Source organism: Natrix helvetica, assembly GCF_964273705.1.
Source record: "Natrix helvetica genome assembly, chromosome: 3".
In the NCBI taxonomy this organism is placed as follows: Eukaryota; Metazoa; Chordata; class Lepidosauria; order Squamata; family Natricidae; genus Natrix; species Natrix helvetica.
The window spans coordinates 130,336,379-130,359,984 of record NC_138549.1 but is presented as its reverse complement, the minus strand read 5'-3'; the positions used below and the strand labels follow the sequence as shown (position 1 = coordinate 130,359,984).

The 23,606-nt window shown below is 41.2% G+C and overlaps 1 protein-coding gene across 1 annotated transcript; it reads left to right on the top strand.

The window, feature by feature from the left end:
• Positions 1-3,972: 3,972 nt before the first annotated feature.
• Positions 3,973-9,601, top strand: AVPR1B (arginine vasopressin receptor 1B; the record flags this gene model as incomplete). The annotated part of the gene is made up of 2 exons (XM_081945989.1): positions 3,973-4,924; positions 9,282-9,601. 2 exons carry the CDS (start codon positions 3,973-3,975, stop codon positions 9,599-9,601), a joined length of 1,272 nt encoding a protein of 423 aa, XP_081802115.1.
• Between the last annotated feature and the right edge of the window lie 14,005 nt (positions 9,602-23,606).

Below are 23,606 nucleotides of genomic sequence, written 5' to 3'. Positions count from 1 at the left end.
GTTTCAAGGTGTTGACTATCATCTTTAAAGCGCTCCATGGCACAGGACCTAGGTATTTGTGGGATCGCATCCTGCCCCATACATCCCTGTGGCCGATTTGCTCTCACAGGGAGGGACTCCTCCGGGTGCCGTCCACTAGGCAGTGCCAGCGGGCGACGCCCAGGAGTAGGGCCTTCTCTGTGATGGGCCCAACCCTCTGGAATGACCTCCCCCCCAATATTAGAATAACCACCGATCTCCGCTCCTTCCGTAAGAAGCTTAAGACCCACCTGTTCAGCTTAGCTGGCCTGGCCTAACTGTAGTTTTGTGTCCCTCTAGCCTGTATTTTAAATTTTTAGGGGTAGGTTTTTAGGTTGTTTTAATTTTTAATCATACTGTACAGCCTAGTATTTAATTTGATTTTACGGGTATCTAAGAATATTTAATTTTGTATACTGTTTTTATTGTGTGGTCTGTACACCGCCCCGAGTCCCTTCGGGGAGAGGGGGCGGTCTATAAATTTAATAAATATATAAATATAAATATATAACATGTTCTTCTTCCGGCCTTCAGAAGGGTTCATGAAGTCATTGGCTTAGAGGAAGCAGTTGAACCTCAGCATATACAAGTCCCAGTGCTCGGTGACTGGGTCATACAGAGTCAGTGCGGCGTGCATGGCCATTTTGTGTTCTGAGGGCGTTTTGAGTTTGCCGCTCAAAAATGGCTGCTCGAAGCCGTGCTGAGCTCCAGGCTGGATTTACTTGCTGGATTGCTACGCTCTTTTTGGTTCGCCTAGTTGCCTTCCAATCCCATTCTCATCACCAGTGTTAGATTGGGTAATGGAAAGGCACACTCAGGCTAAAGGCAACAATAGCTCTTTACTGTAGCAGAGCAAGTATGTACAATCCAGCGAAGGTTGAGTCTGACAGCAGCCCTTTTATAGGGAGCTGTCAGACCCTTCCACCAATGAGATTAAACCTCTGTTCCCGCCGGAAGAGAGGACCTTGGTGGAAACCATTATAACTGTAGCTAGTGTCTAACAAAGGATATTGAAGCTATGGAATATTGGTACTAGAGAAGACTCTTCAGAATACTCTGAATAGCAATAAAACCAAATAGATCATAAACAATCAGAATTCTCACTCACATCAATTGAGCTCAAAATGTATGTTCCTAAGTGAGAAATTTGTTAAGGGACTTTTACCCCATTTTCTGACTTTTCTTGCCACAGTTGTTCAGTGAATCTGCTTTCCCGTTGACAGAAGGTTGCAAAAGGTGATCATACAATCTCGGGACATTGCAACTGTCATAAATGTGAGTCAGTTGTCAAGTACCTGAATGTAAATCACATGATCACGGGGATGCTGCAACAATCGTAAGAGTGAAAAATGGTCATGAGTCACTTTTTTCAATGCCATTGTAACTTTGAACAGTCACTAAGTGAACTGTTGTAAATCGAGGACTAGCTGTAGTGCGTACATTTACAAAGATCATTTAGGAAAACCACTTTTCTGCTATTGCTTTTGCTTTCCCCCACCAGGAATAGTAGAGAGAGCATGCTCCAGGCCTCTTGTTCTCTTGTTGTCATCTTGTTGGGCGCTGGAGTTGTGCCTTCTCAGTGGCAGCCTCAGTGGCAGTGCCTTGTGGAACAGCATTCTCTGAGAGATCTGGATGACCCGTTCCTGCTAGCCTTTCACAAGGCATTGAAGACATGGCTGATCCAGAGGTGGGGTCCTACCTATTCAGTCTGGTTCGGTTGAATAGGTAGAAATTCCGGTGGACACATGACCGTACCGGTTCTATGATCGGTGGCGCCATCTTGATTTTCTGTTCTCCACATGCACAGAACAATCTTCATTTTTATTCGTCTTTTAATGTTGTGTGCATGCGCAGATCGTTTTAAATGAAAATGCGCACACAGAGGGTGTACTGAATATTTTAATCTGCCCAGAGTAATTTGGAAGGTTACATGATTATATAATAATGTAACATCACATATACATTTTTATCTAAACAATTTAAAGAAATAAAATCAGAATGAGCACTTCTGGATAGAAAATACCAAAATACCACCAATAAGAACCATGGTGCAGTGGTGGTTTGAATGCAATATTGCCGGCTAATTCAGCTCACTGCCAGAAGTTCAATCCTCACTGACTCTACGTTGATGCCGCCTTCCATCCTTTTGAGGTCGATAAAATGAGGATCCAGATTGTTGGGGGCTCTGTTGACTCTGTAAACCGTTTAGAGAGGGCTGTAAAGCACTCTGAAGTGGTATATAAATTGAAGGGCTCTTGCTCTTGCTGTTATAATCCCCATGGCAAAAGGGCAATTATAGTCCTCATGGCAAAAGTCTAGTCACAATAAATATATACTTGTCAGACCAATCGTTATTGTAAAGATGTATGTTACAAGGTTGTGTCCTTGGAAAAAGTGCTCTGCAGTTTCATGGGACATGGTGGGGGGGGGGAATCTAGATGACAGTCATGATAATGTGATTGAAGGCCCATCTGTTTTTCATGTGTGTGTTTTTATATGCAAACGCATAAAACCAGCCAGAACTTCAATCACATCATTGCAGCTCCCATCTTAATTTTATTTTTCTGCCACACCCTGCGGATAGCCTTGGAAGACTATTGCTAGTTACACAAGGAGAGCTATTATTTTTCTCCCACATTTTATAGAGTCAAATTCTATTGTGTATGCTTCTGATTCCAAAGTTATCCGGTGACATGAGAATGATAAACCAGCCTCCTAATAGAATGGGAAAAAGAAGAACAATGGAATTTCTCAAAATAATTTTAACGGCTTCCTTAAACATTTGCAGCCTTCGGAGCTGTCCTATTCATTTATCATTGAATTATGTGAAACATTTGCATGTAACAATCAGCTGGGGGAGAAAGATGTGAATATAAAAAAAATATTGAAGTCCATGAGGCAGAAAATAAAGAAGGAAATGAAAAGTCTTTCAGGATTGGCAGTTCCAAAGTCCCGCATAATCTGCTGATACGTAGAGCAAAACTCTCGAAGCTTAAAGAAAAGAGTACTATTTAGATACATAGCAATCAAAATGTTCATTTGGAGTAAGAGATTGCAAGATTGGATGCCTAGCTGAATCTGTGTATTTACTCATGAAAGAATGGTACACTCACTCTAGTGATTGCATACACGTGTGCACACCCATGGATTTGTATTCATGTAGATGAGCAGCAGACGTTCTTCAAACTTCATGTTCAACAGCAGGGATGACAGTGTAGCCAGACAGCAGGAACCAACCAGAGGGGACAGCTCCAGTCTATAAAAACCCAGACCCAAGCAACAGAGCCTATTTGAGCAGCTGGAGTCAATTCATCAGCATACAGATTTAACACCTGACTTCTGCCTGCATCCAAAAAGAGATCCACCTTCTTCGATATTGCATTTATAGTCCGATGCTTATTTGGGGTCAATTTGTACTAGGATTATTCTTTGCATTTGAAATATTTATTTCTATCAAGCGTTAATAATAAGGATGATTAGAGAAAAAGAATTCTGCACTGAGACATGGAAAAATGAGAAGTCAATATGGAATTAATGAAGAAGTAAAGAAAGGGAGAAAGGAGAAGCAGCATTATTTCAAGAAGAAGCTTATCTTAAAGGATGGGTACAGAAGTGAAAAATGAAAATTAATTAATCAAGCCATTTTGTACAGTCTGAATACTTGGAGGAGATCTGTAGTTTTTCCAGAACCATGAACATGCTGTTTAGAAATGCTGCTAATTAAATCTGAATAAATAACAGAGCCAAATATTAACAGCATGGTCAGTAAAAAAGAAAAAAGGGACCAAGATTGGGAAGTTAATCAGATCTATGCAGTTTAGTTCAAAAGGATCCATTGCTATTATACTACCAGTTTGTTCTAATTTTAAGAAAGAAAAAAATTGCTTCTCAGCTGCATGGAGCATGTTCTGACACACTTCTGAAAAATCATCAAATATATAAGAACCTTAATCAATGGAGAGGAATACTACATATTTTAGGAGCTTCTTGGAGGGCTCTCTGCTGGAAAACATCAAGCCACTGAGTGGGGACCTCAACCAGTCTATCCTCCACACCCGAGATGAAGACCTTGCTAAGGTTGAGATTGGGATTCTGGCTGCTATCTTGGTGGTGACTGTGGTGGGAAACCTGGGTATCCTTCTGGCCATATATCGCCTTCGGAAGAAGATGAGTCGGATGCACCTTTTCATTCTTCACCTGGGACTGACAGACCTTGGGGTGGCCCTCTTCCAGGTATTTCCCCAGATGATTTGGGAAATGACCTATCGTTTCCAGGGTCCTGATATACTCTGCAAGGTTGTCAAGTACCTGCAGGTGCTAAGCATGTTTGCCTCCACATACATGCTCATTGCCATGACGCTAGATCGCTACATGGCTGTGTGCTACCCACTGCGTACTCTGCGGCAGCCAACTTGCCAGGCATATCTAATGATTGGAGTCACTTGGTTACTAAGTTGCTTGCTTAGCATACCTCAGCTCTTCATCTTCTCAGTAAAGGAGATCCGCCAAGGTTCTGGTCTGCTGGATTGCTGGGCAGAGTTCAAATACCCTTGGGGCGCAAAGATGTACATTACATGGATGACTTTGTGTGTCTTTGTACTGCCGGTGGTCATCCTCTCAGTTTGTTATGGCCTGATCTGTCATAAGATCTGCAAGAATCTTAGAGGAAAGACCCAAAGATGTGGTCTCTCTGCAGCAGATGCTATCTCATACACAGCCACTGATCAGAATGGAGCAGAAGGGTACCATTCTGGCTCCCGGGTTAGCAGTGTGCATACCATCTCCCGTGCCAAGATCCGCACTGTAAAGATGACTTTTGTCATAGTGATGGCCTATATTGCTTGTTGGGCACCTTTCTTCAGTGTACAGATGTGGTCAGTGTGGGATACGAATGCACCCAATGATGGTGAGTCACTTTTAATTGGAGGGATGGGGTACCAGTTTGAGAAGTTCAGTCTGCTGCCAGATTCATAGATTGGGTTCGTAGGCAGTGCAATTACTGAATTTCGGCCAGGATTTCAGATGGAACAAATATGGTTTTTATTTCAATTCCATCTAAGGAAATTCTGAACATATTTTTTTTAAAGAATACAATATATGCAATGATGCTCTATTGCACTTGCTATTATATAACCTTTATCCATCTATTCTATGTTTATAAGCTGATGGAGAAATCTATCACCATTCACCATGCCTTGGGAAAAAGTGAAGAGAAGTAGATATTTTAGAATCTATCTAGATAACTTGCATTATCTTGGTACTGTAAATACTGAGTGCTTCAGCTGTCACAAACACCCTTACAGTAATAGGTATTGTAATGTTTGCACTGCTCTACATGTGAAGGCAGACTGAACTTACTTTGAAATGAAAGAAAATTGGAGGTAAGTTGATTTTGTTCCTTTGGGGTATTTTTTCTTTTTAAATGACATATTTTAATAGTACTACAAAATACGCCTGCACCTAAATTATGCCTCTGAAATAATTACAGGCTGGAGAAAAAAGTGTTGTTTGCAACCTAGTTGATAACATCTATCTGTTACAAATATGTGTAAATATGTATCTACAATTGTACATACAGGTAGTCCTCAAGTTACAACCACATTTAGATCAGAATCCATTTCTAAACAAGGAGTTGTTAAGTGAGGCATGCCTGATTGTTTATACTTTTTGCCATGTTAGTTTAGTGAATCACTGCAGTTGTTAACTGAATCATTTGATTGTTAAACGAATCCAACCTCCCCCCACTGGCTTTACTTATCAGAAGCCAGCTACGATGCTGCATCCATCATAAATATATGCTGGCTGCCAAATGTCCACGTTTTGATCATGTAACTCTGCAATGTTGAAGTGGTCATAAGTGTGTTGTAAGTTGCTTTTTTAGTGCCACTGTAACTTCAAACGGTCACTAAATTAATGGCTGTATGTCAAGGACCTGTATTAAATTTTTCTTACGTTCTTTAGAGAACTGCACTCAAACTAGCAGTTACCTATAATCCTTTGTCACATACTTATTTTTTAATTACATTAGCAATATGATGAAGAGAAGAGGTGAAAGTGAATCACCCTGGAAAATTCCTCGCTTGATATTAACCATTCTGTAGTTCTCATTCCCTACTGCCAACTCAGTTCTCCATTGTTTTGTCGCCTTTTCAGTGAAGGATGTAATATTTTTACTAATGCCAGTTGTTTCTAAGCATTTTATGATCCAACTATGTGGCAATGAATCGAATGCCTTTTTATAATCAATCCAGACCATATTCAAGTTCGTTTTTCTTTTCTTACAATTTTCTAATATCATTTTATCAATTAGGAGCTGATCTTTTGTGCCCTTACTCCTTCTTTTGTTGCCTTTTTGCTCTACTGGCAAGATGTTTTTGTTTCCAAATAATCCATAATGTTATCTGCAATAATGCCTGTGAGTAATTTGAAGGTTGTTGGCAAGCATGTTATTGATCTTTAGTTTTCAGGTATTGTTCCTTTAGTTGCATCTTTCTGAATCAAGTATGTTTTTCCAGTTGTCAACCATTCATCAATTTGACCATTTTGTAAAATTTCATTCAGTTGCCTGGCCAATATTGCATGTAAACTGGTCAGATATTTGAGCCAGAAACCATGTAATTGGTCATTTCCAGGTGATGTCCAATTCTTTACTTTTTTTACTCAATTTTTGACCACCTCAGTTGTTATTTCTAATACTTGCATTTGTTTGTTACCAATGCTTTCCTCAAAGTCATGTATCCACTTTGCTTCCTTATTGTAGTCCTTTGCATTTTCCCATAATTCTTTCCAGAATTCGGCTGTGGCCTGCTTTTCTGGTTTTTCACTTTTGGTGTCACCATTCACATTAAGACTTTGATAAAAACGCCGTTGGTCTGATCGAAATTGTTGATTTTGTTTGTATTGGATGATTCGTGCCTCATATCTCTCAATTTTTCTAGCTGTTGCTGTTATCTGCGGTTTTACAATCTCTACAGCTTCATTGATGTTTCTTGTATCCAATCTATATCTTCTGATTAGCTGATCTATGATTTTTCTGTTTTTAAGCTGTTGCTCATGCATGTTCTTTAAGTTGCTAGCATCTGCCCTTAATTTTTAAACATTTTGTTCTAATCGGATTTTCCACTTTGGCTTTGATGCTTTTTCCATTGTGTGCTTAGGTGCTTTGATTTTAATGCCTAGTTCATTGGTGACTATTACAGCTGCACTGTACATTAACTGATTCGTTTCCAAGATGGTTCCCGATTCAATTGTTGAAAGAACTGCATTAACCGTTTTCATGATAGGACCCAAAATTTTCTTAGGGACAGTTTTTAATGATGGTAAACATTGCCTTTCCTCACTAGCCAGAAAATGCTCCATGATCTTGTCCTTCAGTTCTTTTTGTTTTTGAGTTGGTTCATCAGTTGGTTCAATGGTAACTGGTTCTGGTGGTAGTTTTGTTATTTCCTCTCTGGCAGCTTCCTCTGGGAGTTCTACTATGATTTCTTTAGTTGTGTTTTGAGTATCAGTTATTTCCTCTTGTGGTGTTGTTTTCTTTTTCTTTTTTTTGCAATTTGCCTGAATTTCCTCAAGTTCAACTTCGCTAAACACTTTATTCCGTATAATAAATCGCCTTTGATCTGCTAGTTGTTGTTCACTAACATTTGAATCTGGATATTGTTGTTTCCATAAATCATACATTCGCTTTAAATAGCCTCTTTTTTTGGCTCTGAGTTGTAATAACAGGCCATTAAGGCACAATTTTCATCTGCACTATATTTTTGTCATTTTGTTGGCTGGTCCACTTGTAGCCCACTTGTCGACGGATGCCCAGGGACCTCAATATCCACTGTGGCCCTTGTTAACCCGCCCGACAACCGATGCGGTATAGAATTTTTATTCGTTTCTTTCACTATGTTGTATGGGTTGGCGAGTTTTTATGGTGCCAGGTTGCCAACTTGACCCCAACCCTCCTCCTTTTTCATCCGGGCTTGGGACCAGCAATGGCGGAGTTGTTGTTGTTGTTGTTGTTGTTGTTGTTGTTGTTGTTATTATTATTATTATTATTATTATTATTATTATTATTATTATTATTATTCTGATAATGACACACCATACTGAGTTTTAACCAAATAACATGATTTAGACATTAAGAGGACAAACCCTTGTTTCTGTGATGCAGAGCCATAACTCTTAGATGTCTGCAAACAATTTAAGCAGCAACAATCTCTTTGCTGACATCTAGTGGCATTTTGTCTGTATAATCTATATTGCATCTGAATAATTTGCTAGGCAAAAATCCAGATGATCACTGGATGGCACACTCAAAAAACTCTGATAGCCTAGAAATAAAGAATAGACATCCTTCAAAAATATAGATCAGGGGTCCCCAAACTTGTCAACTTTAAGACTTGTGGACTTCAACTCCCAGAATTCTCCAGCCACAAGTCTTAAAGTTGCCAAGTTTGAAGACCTCTGATATAGATTATTGGGGCAATTCTAACCTCTATGTTTAATGTTAGAGATACTGAGACAATTTGTATCTTGCCAAAGACAAATCAGTTGGGCAGAAGTAATAAGTGTGAAATGTAATGAACATTGGTATGGCATATATATTTTTACATTATTATTATTATTCACCCCTTCTGTATTTTGGGCATTTAAAAGGGTTAACTTTAATTTAAAAAAGATTAAAAATCATAATTATAAACTAGTTCAACTTGAAAGTGCTTGCCTAAAAGAGAAAATACTTGTCTCTCTTCCTAAAAATAGAAGGGGGAGAGTTGAGCACAGATCTGGAGGGAGGGGATGTCATGCTTTGGGAACAGGATCATTTTCATGTATTTTTTAAAAAAAGAATTGTGTTTACATGTGATCGTGATTACATCATCATTAACACAAGTGTATTTTTACCAGTGGTAAAATTCTTTTTTTTTTTACTAACGGTTCTGTTGGGGTGGCTTGGTGGGGGTGGCAGGGGAAGGATACTGCAAAATCCCCATTCCCACCCCACTCTGGGGTTAGACAGATGTCATATTTGCCAGTTCTCCAAACTACTCACATTCTCCGCTACCAGTTCTCCAGAACCTGCTGAATTTCACCCCTGATTTTTACTCTACACACATGTGCCAAGAGGCAATAACTGTATCCATGCTATGCATACAGTGAGGAACCATATAGGTACATCTGATCATTACACCTAGAAGTTCACCCCATTGTTCTTATTATGGTTGATCCAGATCTGGAAAAGAAAATGTCTCACTTTACTTCTCTCTTTGCTCCAGAGTCAAGCGATGTGACTTTTACCATCACCATGTTGCTGGCCAGCCTTAGCAGCTGCTGTAATCCCTGGATTTACATGTTTTTCAGTGGGCATTTCTTTTATGGTGTCCTCCACTTTTTCTCCTGCTGCGGGAGTCTCCGGTCCAATCTCAGAAGGCAGCTGTCCAATGGCAGCCTCTGCAGCCATAAGACTACCATCTTGAGCCACAGTCCTCAAGGCACCCCAGGTCCAAATGCTGCTGGGATCCAGATGCAAGTGGGAAATATGAAAGAATTCTACCAGCCTTATGAAGATACAGTGATTGATTCAGGAATACTTTAAAATAATGGAGCAGTGTAATGCCAATGAATGATACTGTAATACCATAATCTGTTATTTTGAAACAAGCAGAAATAGTAGAATAATGTAGTGGCCCTATAGGCTATGCTTTGTGGCTATATAACATAAATCAGGCCTGATTCATTTCTTTTTAAAGACTCTGTTCTGAATTGTAGTCTTGTCTCTATTACAAGTAGTGCTATCTTGTTATTGATTGTACTAAACAGTTTATATGTTTTAAATTACATTTTATTGGCCACTTTAGATATATAACCCTAATTTCAAACATATGAATGAATACGGTATATGAAGGTAAGAATTACTTTTCAGGTCTTTCCTTTCTTCAATTATTTTTAAAACCTTAGCTTTCTTCTTGCTCACAAGACCCTATCTATTCCTATACTAAAAAGATGTATTGATTAGTAGCAATTTAACTTACCTTTCTCATCTAATTAAGAAGAAAATACTTAGCTTTGCTTCAGACTGCTGAAAATTGTATCAGAAATGCTTCAGCTCCTATCATATAAGTTAATGGTATTAATAAATGTATGCCATGCAACTAAAATGGTTTAAAACTGATATCAGTATTCCTTGAGGTATGCTATTACTGAAATAATAATTGTTAACTGTTCTTAAGGTCAGAAATATCCTTGATCTCAGTTTGGAACAATAAACACTAAGCATGAAATGACATGTTGGCAGCAAAAGTTATTGGCTATAAAAGCACCTTGAGTATGAAAGGTAATTATTTGGTCTAAAAAGACCGTTATCTGCCACTGAGCACTGTCAAATTGCATGCACTCATTATGAATTAATGAACTCTCAAATATCATTGCTTTTACTCACAGGCTATTAACTAAGCAAATTATCAGCCATAAAGACTACTGATAGCATCTAATTTCTGACATTCATTTTAATGAGCTGGAAGCTCGGCTGCTACTGGTTAGTAGTACCAACTCACACCTCAGCTAAATCTGATTGAACAATGTTTTCTTTAAGAAGTTGTACATCACTCAAATACTTTGGCCACCTAATGAGAAGAAAGGACTCACTGGAGAAGAGCCTAATGCTGGGAAAGATTGAGAGCAAAAGAAGAAGGAGACAACAGAATGAGGTGGCTGGATGGAGTCACCGAAGCAGTGGGCGTGAGCTTAAATGGACTCCAGAGGATGGTAGAGGACAGGAAGGCCTGGAGGAATGTTGTCCATAGGGTTGCAATGGGTCAGACATGACTTTGCAAATAACAACATTGCTTTCTACCTCTGGATTTTAGCATCCTAAAATTGCTGTGGTTCTAGTACAGAGGTGTCAAACTCACTTATGTCACGTGACGTATCATGACTTATTGCAATGTTTTTCGCCTTTGTGGAGCTGGGATGGGCGTGGCCTCCATGTGATATATCCAGCCATGGGTCACCAGTTTGACAGGTCTGTTCTAGTAGAACTTCTGACAGCCTGGTGTGCTCCTAGGAATTCTGGGAACTGTAGTCTCAATAGCTTCAAACTGGAAAAAAGTAGATTGCACTTCTGTAGAATAATTGGGGATACAAATAGTAAACAGCGACTTGGAAAAGAGGATTAGAAATTTTGTTATCAATCATATTTAATTCTTGTTTAGAACATGTTATAAAGGCGCAATGTTATTGGATGATGTTAGAAATAATTAATGAAATGTCATTATGTGGTTGTGTTTTCAATTTTGGATTATTTTATGCAAAAGGACGTTAAAACAATTATAATCAAATGAGAATTGTGGGATGTTGATAGTAAGATATATAAAGACTTTTGATTTAAAATATACAATGTGATATGAATTATAAGTAATGACTGTGGAAGAGATGGACAACACACTTCTACAATATGTAACGAAAGATGATTTTATTTTATTTTTTTGTGTTGTGTTTGTCTGTTTAATCAAAAATAAAAAACTCTTTTAAAAAAAAGAAGAAAAACTTGCAATCTAACCTACCAGTAGATTGGGAAGGCTTTGTTAATTGTTCTTTTTCAGGACATTGTCAACTTTTAGAATGATCTTTGCCAAGGAAGCATGCTAGGGCAGGGCAAAGCATTAAAAGTATTTTGCAACGCTCAGGAATATGAACAATATACTTCTCTGAGTCATTCAAACAGGTGTGTTCTTGAACTGTTCCTGAGGCTCCTTGCAAAGCAAACTATATATGTATGTGTTTCTGTGCAGACAAGTAGATATAGTTCATACCTTTTTTTAATGAAAATTATCAGTACTTTTGATCAGTGACGTCATCAAAGTAAACAAACCCACGTGCTGATTACGTCACCAGATCATGCCCCTAAGCGGAAGTGACGTGCACAGCCCCCACCCTCCGGATGTGACGTGCATAGCCCTCCTCCCCGGCTGGGATGTGCATAATTGACCCCCCGTGGTACAGGGTTCACAAAGGTCATAGCCCTAGCCGGATATTTGTATATTGGCCTAAGCCCATCATGATGAGTAGCCCTAATAGATAAAGCGTTGTGCAATATCCTAGCCCTATTTTTTCAGATAAGACGTGTTGAAACTTACCCCATTAGGAAAGATGGCAAGATTCTGTGTACATGATTAGTTTAACCCTAGATTAATTCTATGGACATTCAAGGGGGAGGGGGGGTTGTGAAATAAAAAAAGGTTTTTTATTTGTAATCATTCTCCTAAGGGCTGCATTTAAACCCACATTTTTTTTCCTAGAAGATATTTATTTCTAGGCAATGTTGGTTTTAATTTTTGTGGAGACAGCGGTCTGCATTTAATCCAGCTTTTTTTTTTCTAAAAGGTATTTATTTCTAGGTGGATTTAAAAACATTTCCTTGAAGCCTGGGGGGGGGGGAAACACAGCCCTCTTAAACCCTGCAGCTGGTTTTTACCTTTGTAAAATCTAAAGACACATATTTTGCCAATTGCACACTCAAATACTCATGTAACCATTTTGAAGCCCGCCTACAGGAAAAGACAAGGAATATTAACAGGAATTAAAATGTTCACAAGAGGAAACTCACCAGGTTGCATGCAGGGGATAAGCCTTGTTCAGGTATGCCTGGGAAATGCCCTGGTATGTCACACCCACCCGCCAACCTGACCCCCTGTGATTCTGGGCATGCGCAAGAGACATGTGTGGGGCATGCCCGGGCATGCCTTACCCACCCACCCACCCAGCCCACTTCCCTGTGATTCTGGGCATGTGCAAGAGCCATGCCAGGGACATGCCTGGGCATGTCATACCTCCCATGATTCCGGGCATGCGCAAGGCTCACTTGTCATTACAAGAGCTGGGTAGTTTGCCTTAATTTCAGCAGTCTCTTGAAGATGGCAACCTCAGATTCCAAAGATGTTTTTAAAACAGCAGCAAAAGCCAGCATCGCATGCTCTGACACAAGACCCCAACCGCCAGAATGCAACAAACCCTGTTGCAAGGGTTATGATAAAGAAATTTTTTTTATTCAGACCTGTTTTGCAGGTCTGGTGCAGCATGGTGTGTTGTAATTTTAACGATGATGTGCAGAGTACTTACCGGACAGTATGTGAAACAGCGAATGATGCTTCACTATCTCCCAGCAATGGTAAGTACATATGTTTTTTTCTTTTTCTTTTTTGTTTTTTATGATATTGTAAATGACACTGGAGTGGATAACTCACTAACAAGAGGCGATTTATATTTTGCAGACTCCAAAATAATAACTCCTAGACAACAAACTCTTCAAGACACCCCGATTTTATATTCCAGTGGTAATTACCGCAGCCATAAAGCTTCTGCAGATTTTTATGATCTAGACTATAACTGGGATTCTGAGCTATCCCAGAGACCACACTATCTACCCAGTGAGCTATAGAGCTGCAATTTGTGTAAAGACTGGTTTGCTTGCGGCTGTGGACATGATTTGTGGAATACAGACAAAACGAATTGTAAAATAGCGTGTTATGCACCTCTATATTCTGCTTCTGATAGTAGTGATGAGGGCTATTTTTCTGATGGAGGGGGCATGACCCTTTGAACTCTGTATAACCAATAAAAGATTGTGTTAATGTCAACGCATGACCCATTTGTCAGTGTTCTTTCAATATAATGATGCATGAAAAAGTTCTAAGCCATATTTATTATACTCCAGGATATGTAGGGAGTTATGGAGGAGTAAATACCCTTTTTCAGGAAGCTAGAAAACATGATAAAAACCTGACCATGAAGCAAGTCAAGACGTGGCTGTCAGGGCAAGATGCTTATACGCTTCATAAGCCTGCAAGAATTAACTTTCCTAGAAATAAAACAGTAGTGTCTGGCTTAGATCATCAATGGCAGGCCGACCTTATAGATGTCTCCAAAATTTCTAAAGAGAACCAGGGAAAAAAATACATCTTAGCAGTTATCGATGTGTTATCTAAATATGCCTGGGCCTCCCCTTTATCTGATAAATCAGGGAGGGAAGTTACATCCGCCTTCCAGAATATCTTTGAAACAGGACGTGCACCCCGAAAAATACAGGCAGATGCTGGTAAAGAGTTCTTGAATACGCCGCTGAAGAAACTTTTAACACATTATGGCATTCATCATTTTGTCACCCATAGTGAAATTAAAGCAGCAGTTATAGAGAGGTTTAATAGAACCCTAAAAAACAAACTCTGGAGATATTTCACAGCTAGGAATGCCCATCGGTATGTGGACATTTTGGCAGACACTCTTCAGGGGTACAATAGCACTTACCATCATAGCATTGGGACTGCTCCTAAAGCCGTAAATTTGTCTAACGAAAGGGATGTGTGGCTGAGACTTTATGGGGTAAGTTTAAAAAGTAAAAGAAAGGAAAAATGTCTTAAGGTGGGGGATCATGTCAGGGTATCTAGACTGAAGGGGAAGTTTGAAACGGGCTATCAGCAAACCTATGCGGATGAGATATTCATCGTCAAAGAACTGTGAACAAGAGGGGGAAAGAGTGGCGTATAAATTAAATGATTACACAGGTGACCCTGTAGAGGGAGCTTTTTACTTTGAGGAGCTCCAAAAGGTTCCTGCTGACCAACAGTGTATATACAGAATAGAGAAAATTATCCAAAAAAGAGGGCGGGGGAGTCGCAGAGAGTTTCTAGTCAAATGGAATGGCTGGCCAGAGAAGTTCAACAGTTGGGTTAAGGCTACTGAAGTACAACATCTTTGAAATGTCAGATTTTTACATCACCCTCCCCAGCAATGCATCAGCAGAAATTTTTCCCCAAAACAAAAATTCTAATTTTACTATTCAATTAGCAAGATCGTTGGATCTTCCAGGATCATGGGAAGTAGGTCTAGCAGAGATACAGTATCCGCATAGTTGGCACACATTAACTTCTCCTGGATATTTTGAAATTGCTAACGAAAGAAGGAAATGGCATTTTTCTTTGAGAAGCGGGTACTATAATAGCATCCGACAACTGTTAGAAAATATGAACAAGCTTACATCAAATGCCAAGGATGGACCTAAGACAACCCTACATTATGATTCAGTGGGTCAAAAAATTAATCTTAAAGGAGATGAACCGCATACCATTCTAGTTAGCGGAGAACTTGGACATCTGTTAGGTATGTTCCCAGGATTCAGCAACAGACATTGTAGAGCTCCAGATAGTAGGTGACTTCTATGTGCCGTTACTACGCTGTGTGCCTGTTCGGGGGCAAGACAATGATTTCATAACTGTGACCTATGACCGTCCACATTATGTGCCAGTCAGCAAACATCACATTGATACCGTTACTATAGAAATCAAAACCGACCAGGACAAAAACGTGCATTTTTATCACGGGAAGGTGATTGACAAGCTTCATTTTAGGCCTCGGAAAAGTGAAGGATGGTTGTAAACAAGGAGCACGGGAGACCTCAAGACTACGTAGCTTACTACAGGGCACAAGCTGGGGGAGGCCTTCCAGGCTTCCTAGGAGCCCCCATTATGTACGGGACCGGTTTAGGAGGGTTGTTCCGTGGACTTTTTCGAAAAGCAATGCCTTTTTTGAGGCGGGGATTAGAAATCATAAAGCCGCATGTGAAATCTGCTGCCAAAAACATCGCTAGAGATGTTGCGGGCCATCTTGTATCCCGTGTTGTTGAGAGCGGGCAGGATGGATCAGGGCTGGTCAAAGCCAGGAAGAATTATGCATTGGGCCCGCCTATTCCGTTTAAAAAGAGAAGACTTGTGAAAAAGCCCCGTCATACCAAGAGGAAACGTGCACAGAAGAGGAAACCCTGTGACAAGGAAGACATATTCTAATACATTATGGCATTTATTCATTCTGCTTCAGAGGAATGTGTTAAATCTGAACTAGATCTTTTTCAACTGGTGCCTACACAGACCAGTATTGAAAACAGTACCTATATCGAGATCCCTCCTTTATCAGCGCTAACGCCCAACGGCCCCCTGGAATTTTTCATCACAGGGCATGGTGAGCATTACACAGATTTAAACAATACCCTTCTGTATGTGAGTTGCAAGATTGTAAAAGCTGACGGGTCAGATATTGATGATGGGGCAAGGGTGGCCTGGCCAACTACCCCATAGCATTGCTGTTTAACCAGCTGGATGTTACCTTGGGAGATCGGCTCATTACACAGAGCCATCATTGCTATTCGTATAGGGCCATAATTGAACTGATTCTCAACTTTGGTGGTGATGCGTTGGGAACCCAATTTACTTCTGGGGGTTTTTACAAAAATGATTCGGACCTCATGGAGAGTACTCTACTGACAGCGGCTGGGAACTCTGGTTTCAAAGCGAGAGCCAGACACATGGCCGGTAGTCGTAAATGGGACCTGCTTGGGCCTCTGCATAGTGATCTGTTTTTTCAAGACAGACTGCTAATTAATGGCGTAGATGTGAAAGTCAAACTCACAAGAAGCAAAAATGAATTTTGCGTGATGAAGGATGGCAATGAGAATTACAAAGTGCAACTCCTGGCTGCTTCTTTCTTTGTAAAACGTGTAAAAGTAGCCCCGGGAGTGCGTCTTGGCCATGCAGAAGCTTTGCTCACCTCCAATGCCAAATACCCCATTGATCGAGTGGGGATGAAGGTTTACAGCATTCCCGCAGGTAGTCTTGTGTGTAATCAGGAAAATCTATTTCTGGGCAAACTACCTAAACAATTAGTGATTGGGTTTGTGGACAATGCAGCTTTTAGTGGGGATTATGAAAGAAATCCATTCAATTTTCAACACTGCAATGTCAATTTTTGCGCCCTGCATTGTGATGGCGAACAGATCCCCGCAAAGCCTCTTCAGCCCGATTATGAGCATGGTCTTTTTGTGAGAGAGTACATGCAGATGGTTCAAGCAACAGGCAAAGGCATGAAAGACAGACCGATGTTAATCAGCCGGGAAGAGTTTAACCGAGGGTATACTTTGCATTGTTTTGACCTGAGTCCTGATCAGGGATGCTCTGAGCACTATTCATTGATCAGGAATGGTAACCTCAGAGCCGAAATTAGATAATAATAATAATAATAATAATAATAATAATAATAATAATAATAATAATAATTTATTAAATTTCTAGACCGCCCCCTCTCCCCGGAGGGACTCGGGATGGTGTACAGGAATAAATTTAAAAACATACAAACAATCATATACATAGCTAAAAATCAAATTAAACAACCCCTGTACGAATTTATAAAAATTAGAAACATTAAAAACAGACCCTAAACCAATCCTAAAAATTTAGAAATAAAACTGAGGTGGGAAGATGGAATTAGGCCAAGCCGGCTAGCTGGAATAGGTGGGTTTTAAGTTTCTGACAGAAGGAGCAGAGATCCGTAGTCATTCTAATGTCGGGGGGAAGGTCATTCCAGAGGGTCGGGCCCATCACAGAGAAGGCCCTTCCCTTAAGCGTCGCCCGCTGGCACAGCCTAGTGGACGGCACCCGGAGGAGTCCCTCTCTGTGTGAGCGAATCGGCCGAAGGGATTTATGGGACAGGATACGATCCCACAAATAACTAGGTCCTGTGCCATGGAGCGCCTTAAAAATGATGGTCAACATCTTGAAACGCACCCGAAAAGCCACAGGCAGCCAGTGTAGCCCGCGCAGGAGAGGTGTTACGTGGGAGTAACCAGAGACTCCCAAGACTGCCCGCGCGGCCGCATTCTGAACCAGCTGCAGCCTTCGGGTGCATCTCAAGGGGAGCCCCATGTAGAGAGTGTTACAGTAGTCTAGCCGGGACGTCACAAGCGCATGAGTGACTGTGCGAAGGGCGCTCCGGTCCAATAGGGGACGCAATTGGCGCACCAGGCGAACCTGGTGGAACGCCCCCCTGGCCACGGCTGTCACATGGTCATGATTCACCGCCGCGTGATAGGTTAATTTGCTACTGCCCGCCCTGCTCCCCGGTTAGATTTTTGCTGGGAGGGGGCGGGGGGAAGCTCCTTAGCCTCCGTTTCTTTTTCTGCCTCCTCACTTCTTATCCCCGCCCGACTTCAGGATCCTCCCTAATCAGGAAATCAGGAAAACTAGTACTGACCGTGCAGTGGTGGGTTTCAAAAATTTTTGGAACCTACTCTGTGGGTGTGGCCTCCTTTGTGGGAGTGGCTTGCCAGCCATGTGACCTGGTGGGAGTGGCTTGCCGGCCATGTGACCGGGTGGGAGTGGCTTGCCGGCCATGTGACCGGGTGGGAGTGGCTTGGCAGTCATGTGACCGGATGGGAGTGGCCAAGACAATGTCACTGAATTTTTTGCCCCAATGAATGATCTACAAAAAGAAGATATAAAAAAGGAAATTTATTATTTTGTGCACTTACTACTTAAATAAGATTAAAATAAGTACACAAAACAATAAAAGAGCTACTTACAGAAGGTAAGTAGCTTACTACTTACTACTTGTATTTCAAAGGGAATAAATACATATTTAATTTTACACATGTTAACAGCTGTTGGAATTGTGTTTGCACAACAGTGGAAAAAACAAAGATATGAAAATGAATAAATATTAGAATGTGCAAGAATGAATAAATTGACAATTAAAACCAAGAAGGCTTTGAATACTTTTTCACGTGGAATTTGTTTTATCAATTGCTAACTAACAAAAACAGCAATTAGAAATCTAAAAGTATGAAAGAAAACACCAATTATGAAAGGAAAGGTCACTAAAATGTATAAGGAAATATTATTAGCACTTGATCATTATTAATGTGTAGATAACTGCGGGACATTACATACCCACAAACACAAACTATGACAGTGCCAGGAAAACAAACACACACACACACACAAACAATTTCCCCCCAAAAGACTGCAGATGAAACCAGTTTTTTTCCCTAACCCTAAGAACAGGAAAGACAAAGCCACTGGAATCAAAACCATCAAGGCATTGTGGGAAATTATAAAGGACAGTGCCAGGAAGCTCACAGAACCAGCAACCACATCACAATTACATAAACAACCAGGTATCACACAGAAACACACAAAATCTGGCAAAGCTGCCTTGCACCAACCTGGCCTGCCCACAGAAAAGAAGCCACCTTGAGACACATACCATACACCAACCTGTACACTTAAAAGCAACATATTGCATCACAAATAAAACATTTGCAAGAAGGAATAACATTTCTTGTAATAAACTTTCTATAAACAATAAATAAATAAAAATTCCCTAAAAATAATTAAAAACCACCAAGTTCAGAGAACACCAAAGGACCCCACAGTCCTCTCCCTCCTTATCTTTTTCCTTTTTGTCCTTCGATTTCTCCTCCTCCTCCTTTCCCCACAACCCCATCTAGCACTGATGATGTTACCTAGTTTGGTAGTGAAATGTCTGTAAAAAAACCACCAAGCTCAGAAAGCAGCAAGGATCCCACTTTCCCCCACCTCCTCCCTCTTTCTCCTTTTTGTCCCCCCCCCCCCCCCAAAGACTGCAAATGAAACCATTGTGGGAAATTATAAAGGACAGTGCCAGGAAGCTCACAGAACCAGCAACCACATCACAATTACATAAACAACCAGGTATCACACAGAAACACACAAAATCTGGCAAAGCTGCCTTGCACCAACCTGGCCTGCCCACAGAAAAGAAGCCACCTTGAGACACATACCATACACCAACCTGTACACTTAAAAGCAACATATTGCATCACAAATAAAACATTTGCAAAAAGGAATAACATTTCTTGTAGTAAATATATTTTATAAACAATTAAAACATAAAAATTCCCAAACAATAATTTAAAAAAGATATTCTATAAATAAAAAAAATCCTTAAAAACCATTGTTAAGTATTCCACCAGCAATAATTTATACTATAACTATTTTAAGGTATTGTACCAACTGTAACCATTATTCCACCAGCAATAATTTATACTGTAACCATTTCAAACTATTCCACACACAATAATTTAAAATGAAACCATTAAAAATATTCCATACTACAATTAAACAATTTAAAACAATTATATGCACAATACATTTTAAAGTATTGAGTATAGAATATTTTAAAATGGTTTATTTTAATTTATTTTGGATAAAATCTTTTTTTAAGTAGTCTAAGACAATTTTAAAAAAAGAATCCACACACAATAAATTGAAGTAAACCATTTTAAAATATTCTACACTCAATACTTTTAAGTAAAATTATTTAAAAAAATTCTATGCACAATAAATAAAATATTATTTTAAAATACATTTAAAAAATAAAAGAAAAAAAGCCAGGTTACTTACCAGCAGGCAGAATCAGCAGCACTCCGATGCAACAGGCAGCAGACAGGCAGAGAGGCAGGAGGACAGGTAAGAATGTTTAAGACTGCTTAGGGCTGGAGAGGGGTGGGGGGGGCTTTTGGCCTAGCCTCGCGGAGGCTTGCCACCCACGCCAGCCCGGTGCTTCGTATCGGAAAGGCCCAAAGGCCTTTCCGAGACGATGCAAAGCTCCAGGCGGCTGCGCCGCCTACGAGAGCACGGCGCTTCGTCTCGGAAAGGCCCGAAGGCCTTTCCGAGGCGATGCAAAGCTCCGGGGGGCTGTGCCGCCCACGAGAGCACGGCGCTTCGTATCGGAAAGGCCCGAAGGCCTTTCCGAGGCGATGCAAAGCTCCGGGCGGCTGCGCCGCCCACGCGAGCACGGCGCTTCGTCTCGGAAAGGCCCAGAGGCCTTTCCGAGGCGATGCAAAGCTCCGGGCGGCTGCGCCGCCCACGAGAGCACGGCGCTTCGTCTCGGAAAGGCCCAGAGGCATTTCCTCGGCGAAGCAAGCCTCCCGCCGGCCGCGTCGCCCACGCGAGCACGGCGCTTCGTCTCGGAAAGGCCCAGAGGCGTTTCCTCGGCGAAGCAAGCCTCCCGCCGCCCCCCCTCGTGCTTAGTTGCTTACCTGAGGGAAGCAGCAAGCTCTCAGCGAAGAGAAGGGAGTTTTGAAATGGAGGACGACCCGTTTTTAAACGGGTCGCCTCCAGCCCGCTCACTGATTGGCTGAACTCCAGCCAATCAATGAGCGGCTAGCTGGGCTAGCTAGCTTAGTGCGGACGGGCGGGGGAGCGAGCGAGCTCCGTTGGGATGGCAAGGGGGATAAAGTGACAGGACCGGTGCCGGTTCCCGGTTACTTCCGGGTCCGGTTACTTCCGGGTTCGTTCTTCAACCGGTTCGCGCGATCCGGTGCGAACCGGTAGGAACCCACCACTGTGACCGTGTCAGTATTGTTTGGAATGGAGCTGAGCAGAAGAGAGTCTTTAGAATAGAACAGAGCTAGAAGGGACTTTGGAGGTTTTCTAATTAAGCCGCCTGCTCAAGGAGAACCTATACCAGCTCAATAAATTGTGTATACATTGATGGCATTTTTTTAAAAAAAGGCTTAGTCTGTAAAATGTTTCAAAAACTAAAGACAGCATGGCATAAATGAGTGGGATAAATAAATCAGCCCACTTTGTGAAATAAGTGGGAAACAGAATTAACACACAGCCTTGACCTTTTAGTTGTTTGGATGCCTGGAGTTTCTTGCCATGAGCCTTTCTATCCTATTTTAAGAAGAAATTACAATTGGAGTATGGCTGGCTGGGGAATTCTGGGAATTGGAGTCCACACCCCTTAAAGTTGTCAAGGTTGAGAAACAGGCTCACCTTCAGCTTTATGATTTTTAATTTGTGTGTGTGTGTGTGTGCCATTCCAGTCAATCTTGATTACTTTATGATTGGGTATATGTGGAAATGGGTGAGTTAATTTGGTAGCCATGGGATTTGGTAACAAAGTTGTGGGAAGGGAACCTTAATCCGGGTGCGCTCAAAAGGCTTTCGAGGAAGTTGCAATCACAAATTGGTTTAGCATTCTTGGACAGTTCAGCATTACAAACATTAAGTCATTTGGGATCCTTCCATGTTGCACGCTGGTTTTTGTTCACAACGTCCTTCCAAGCGTTGATACGTTTTGAGGTTAACTTGCTACTGCCCGCCCAGCTCCCCGGTTAGATTTTTGCTGGGAGGGGGCGGGGGGGAAGCTCCTTGGCCTCCGTCTCTTTTTCTCCCTCCTCGCTTCTTGGGGCTCCACCAATGGGGGAGCAAGGCCCGCCCAGCGCCAGGCTTTGGGCTAACACAGAGGTCTGCAAAGTTGGCTGTTTTAAGACTGGTAGACTTCAATTCTCAGAATTCTGGGAGTTGAAGTCCACCAGTCTTAAGAGCCAATTTTGCAGATCCCTGGGCTAATATGATTGATGCCCTTGGTGGACTTTAATTCTCAGAATTCTGGGAGTTGAAGTCCACAAGTCTTCAAGCTGTCAGGTTTGAAGACCCTGGGTTTTTTTTTCTAAAGGGTTGGGGGTGCGAGGGTCTTGCAACTTGACAGCTTTAAGACTTGCATGCTTCAATGCCAGAGTTCCTGAGCCAACATGACTGGAGGAGGAATTCTGGGAGTTGAAGTCCACAAGTCTTAAAGCTGTCAGGTTTGAAGACCCCTTGGGGTTTTTTTCCTAAAGGGTTAGGGATGCAAGGATCTTGTAACTTGACAGCTTTAAAACTTGCGTGCTTCAAATGCCAGAGTTTATTGAAACTAAAAACAGTGTACCATCCTATGTATTTTCGGTTTTAAAAATGTGGCTCTCAAAATAAATTTCAATCGTGGTTTTGGCGAGATTTGGCTCAGTTGAAAAAAAAAGGTTGCCCACCACTGTATTAGGGCTACTCATCATGATGGGCTTAGGCCAATATACAAATATCCGGCTAGGGCTATGACCTTTGTGAACCCTGTACCACGGGGGGGGGGGTCAATTATACACATCCCAGCCGGGGAGGAGGGCTATGCACTTCACATCCGGAGGGTGGGGGCTGTGCACGTCACTTCCGCTTAGGGGCATGATCTGGTGACGTAATCAGCACGTGGGTTTGTTTACTTTGATGACGTCACTGATCAAAAGTACTGATAATTTTCATTAAAAAAGGTATGAACTATATCTACTCAGACACAACTGGGAACAGCTTCGGAACAGCTATAGGAGCTTTGCAAACTTGTACTACATTAAAATCATTTATTTCTAGCACTGTTACAAAACTGAATCTTAGCACCAAATATTCTATTGCATAAAATATAAACATTTGTCTCCCATATTTTCTCTAACTAAGGGTTCTTCTTCTCTTGTTCCTATTTAATTAAGCTGTTTCTCCCTTCTTTTCCACATTTTCATTCTTGAAACCATTCTCTCTAAAGCCCTTCACATAACAGGATTTCAAATAAATTATGTTCGGTATTAACCAATAGAAAAGACTAGACATCTTATTGGGACTCTTTAGGACTAAGCACCCTCTACGTTACAGCAGATATTCTATGTTTTTTAAGCGTGAAGTGTTCAATAAACAGGAAATCAGTCGTGTAGTGCCTCCTACTGCTCAGTTGCTAATATAACATCCAAAGCTATATATAAAACACCCCACTCTACCCTTAAGGGAATGCAATCTCGAGACCTCTAACATGAGGACCAGACCAACAAAAATTAGAGAACTGTGTCATATGACGAAACAGAAGACAGGGAGGCATACGATCCACCCTGGCTCCTTGGTTCACCGAGGAGCTAAGGGTGATGAAGCGCCGCA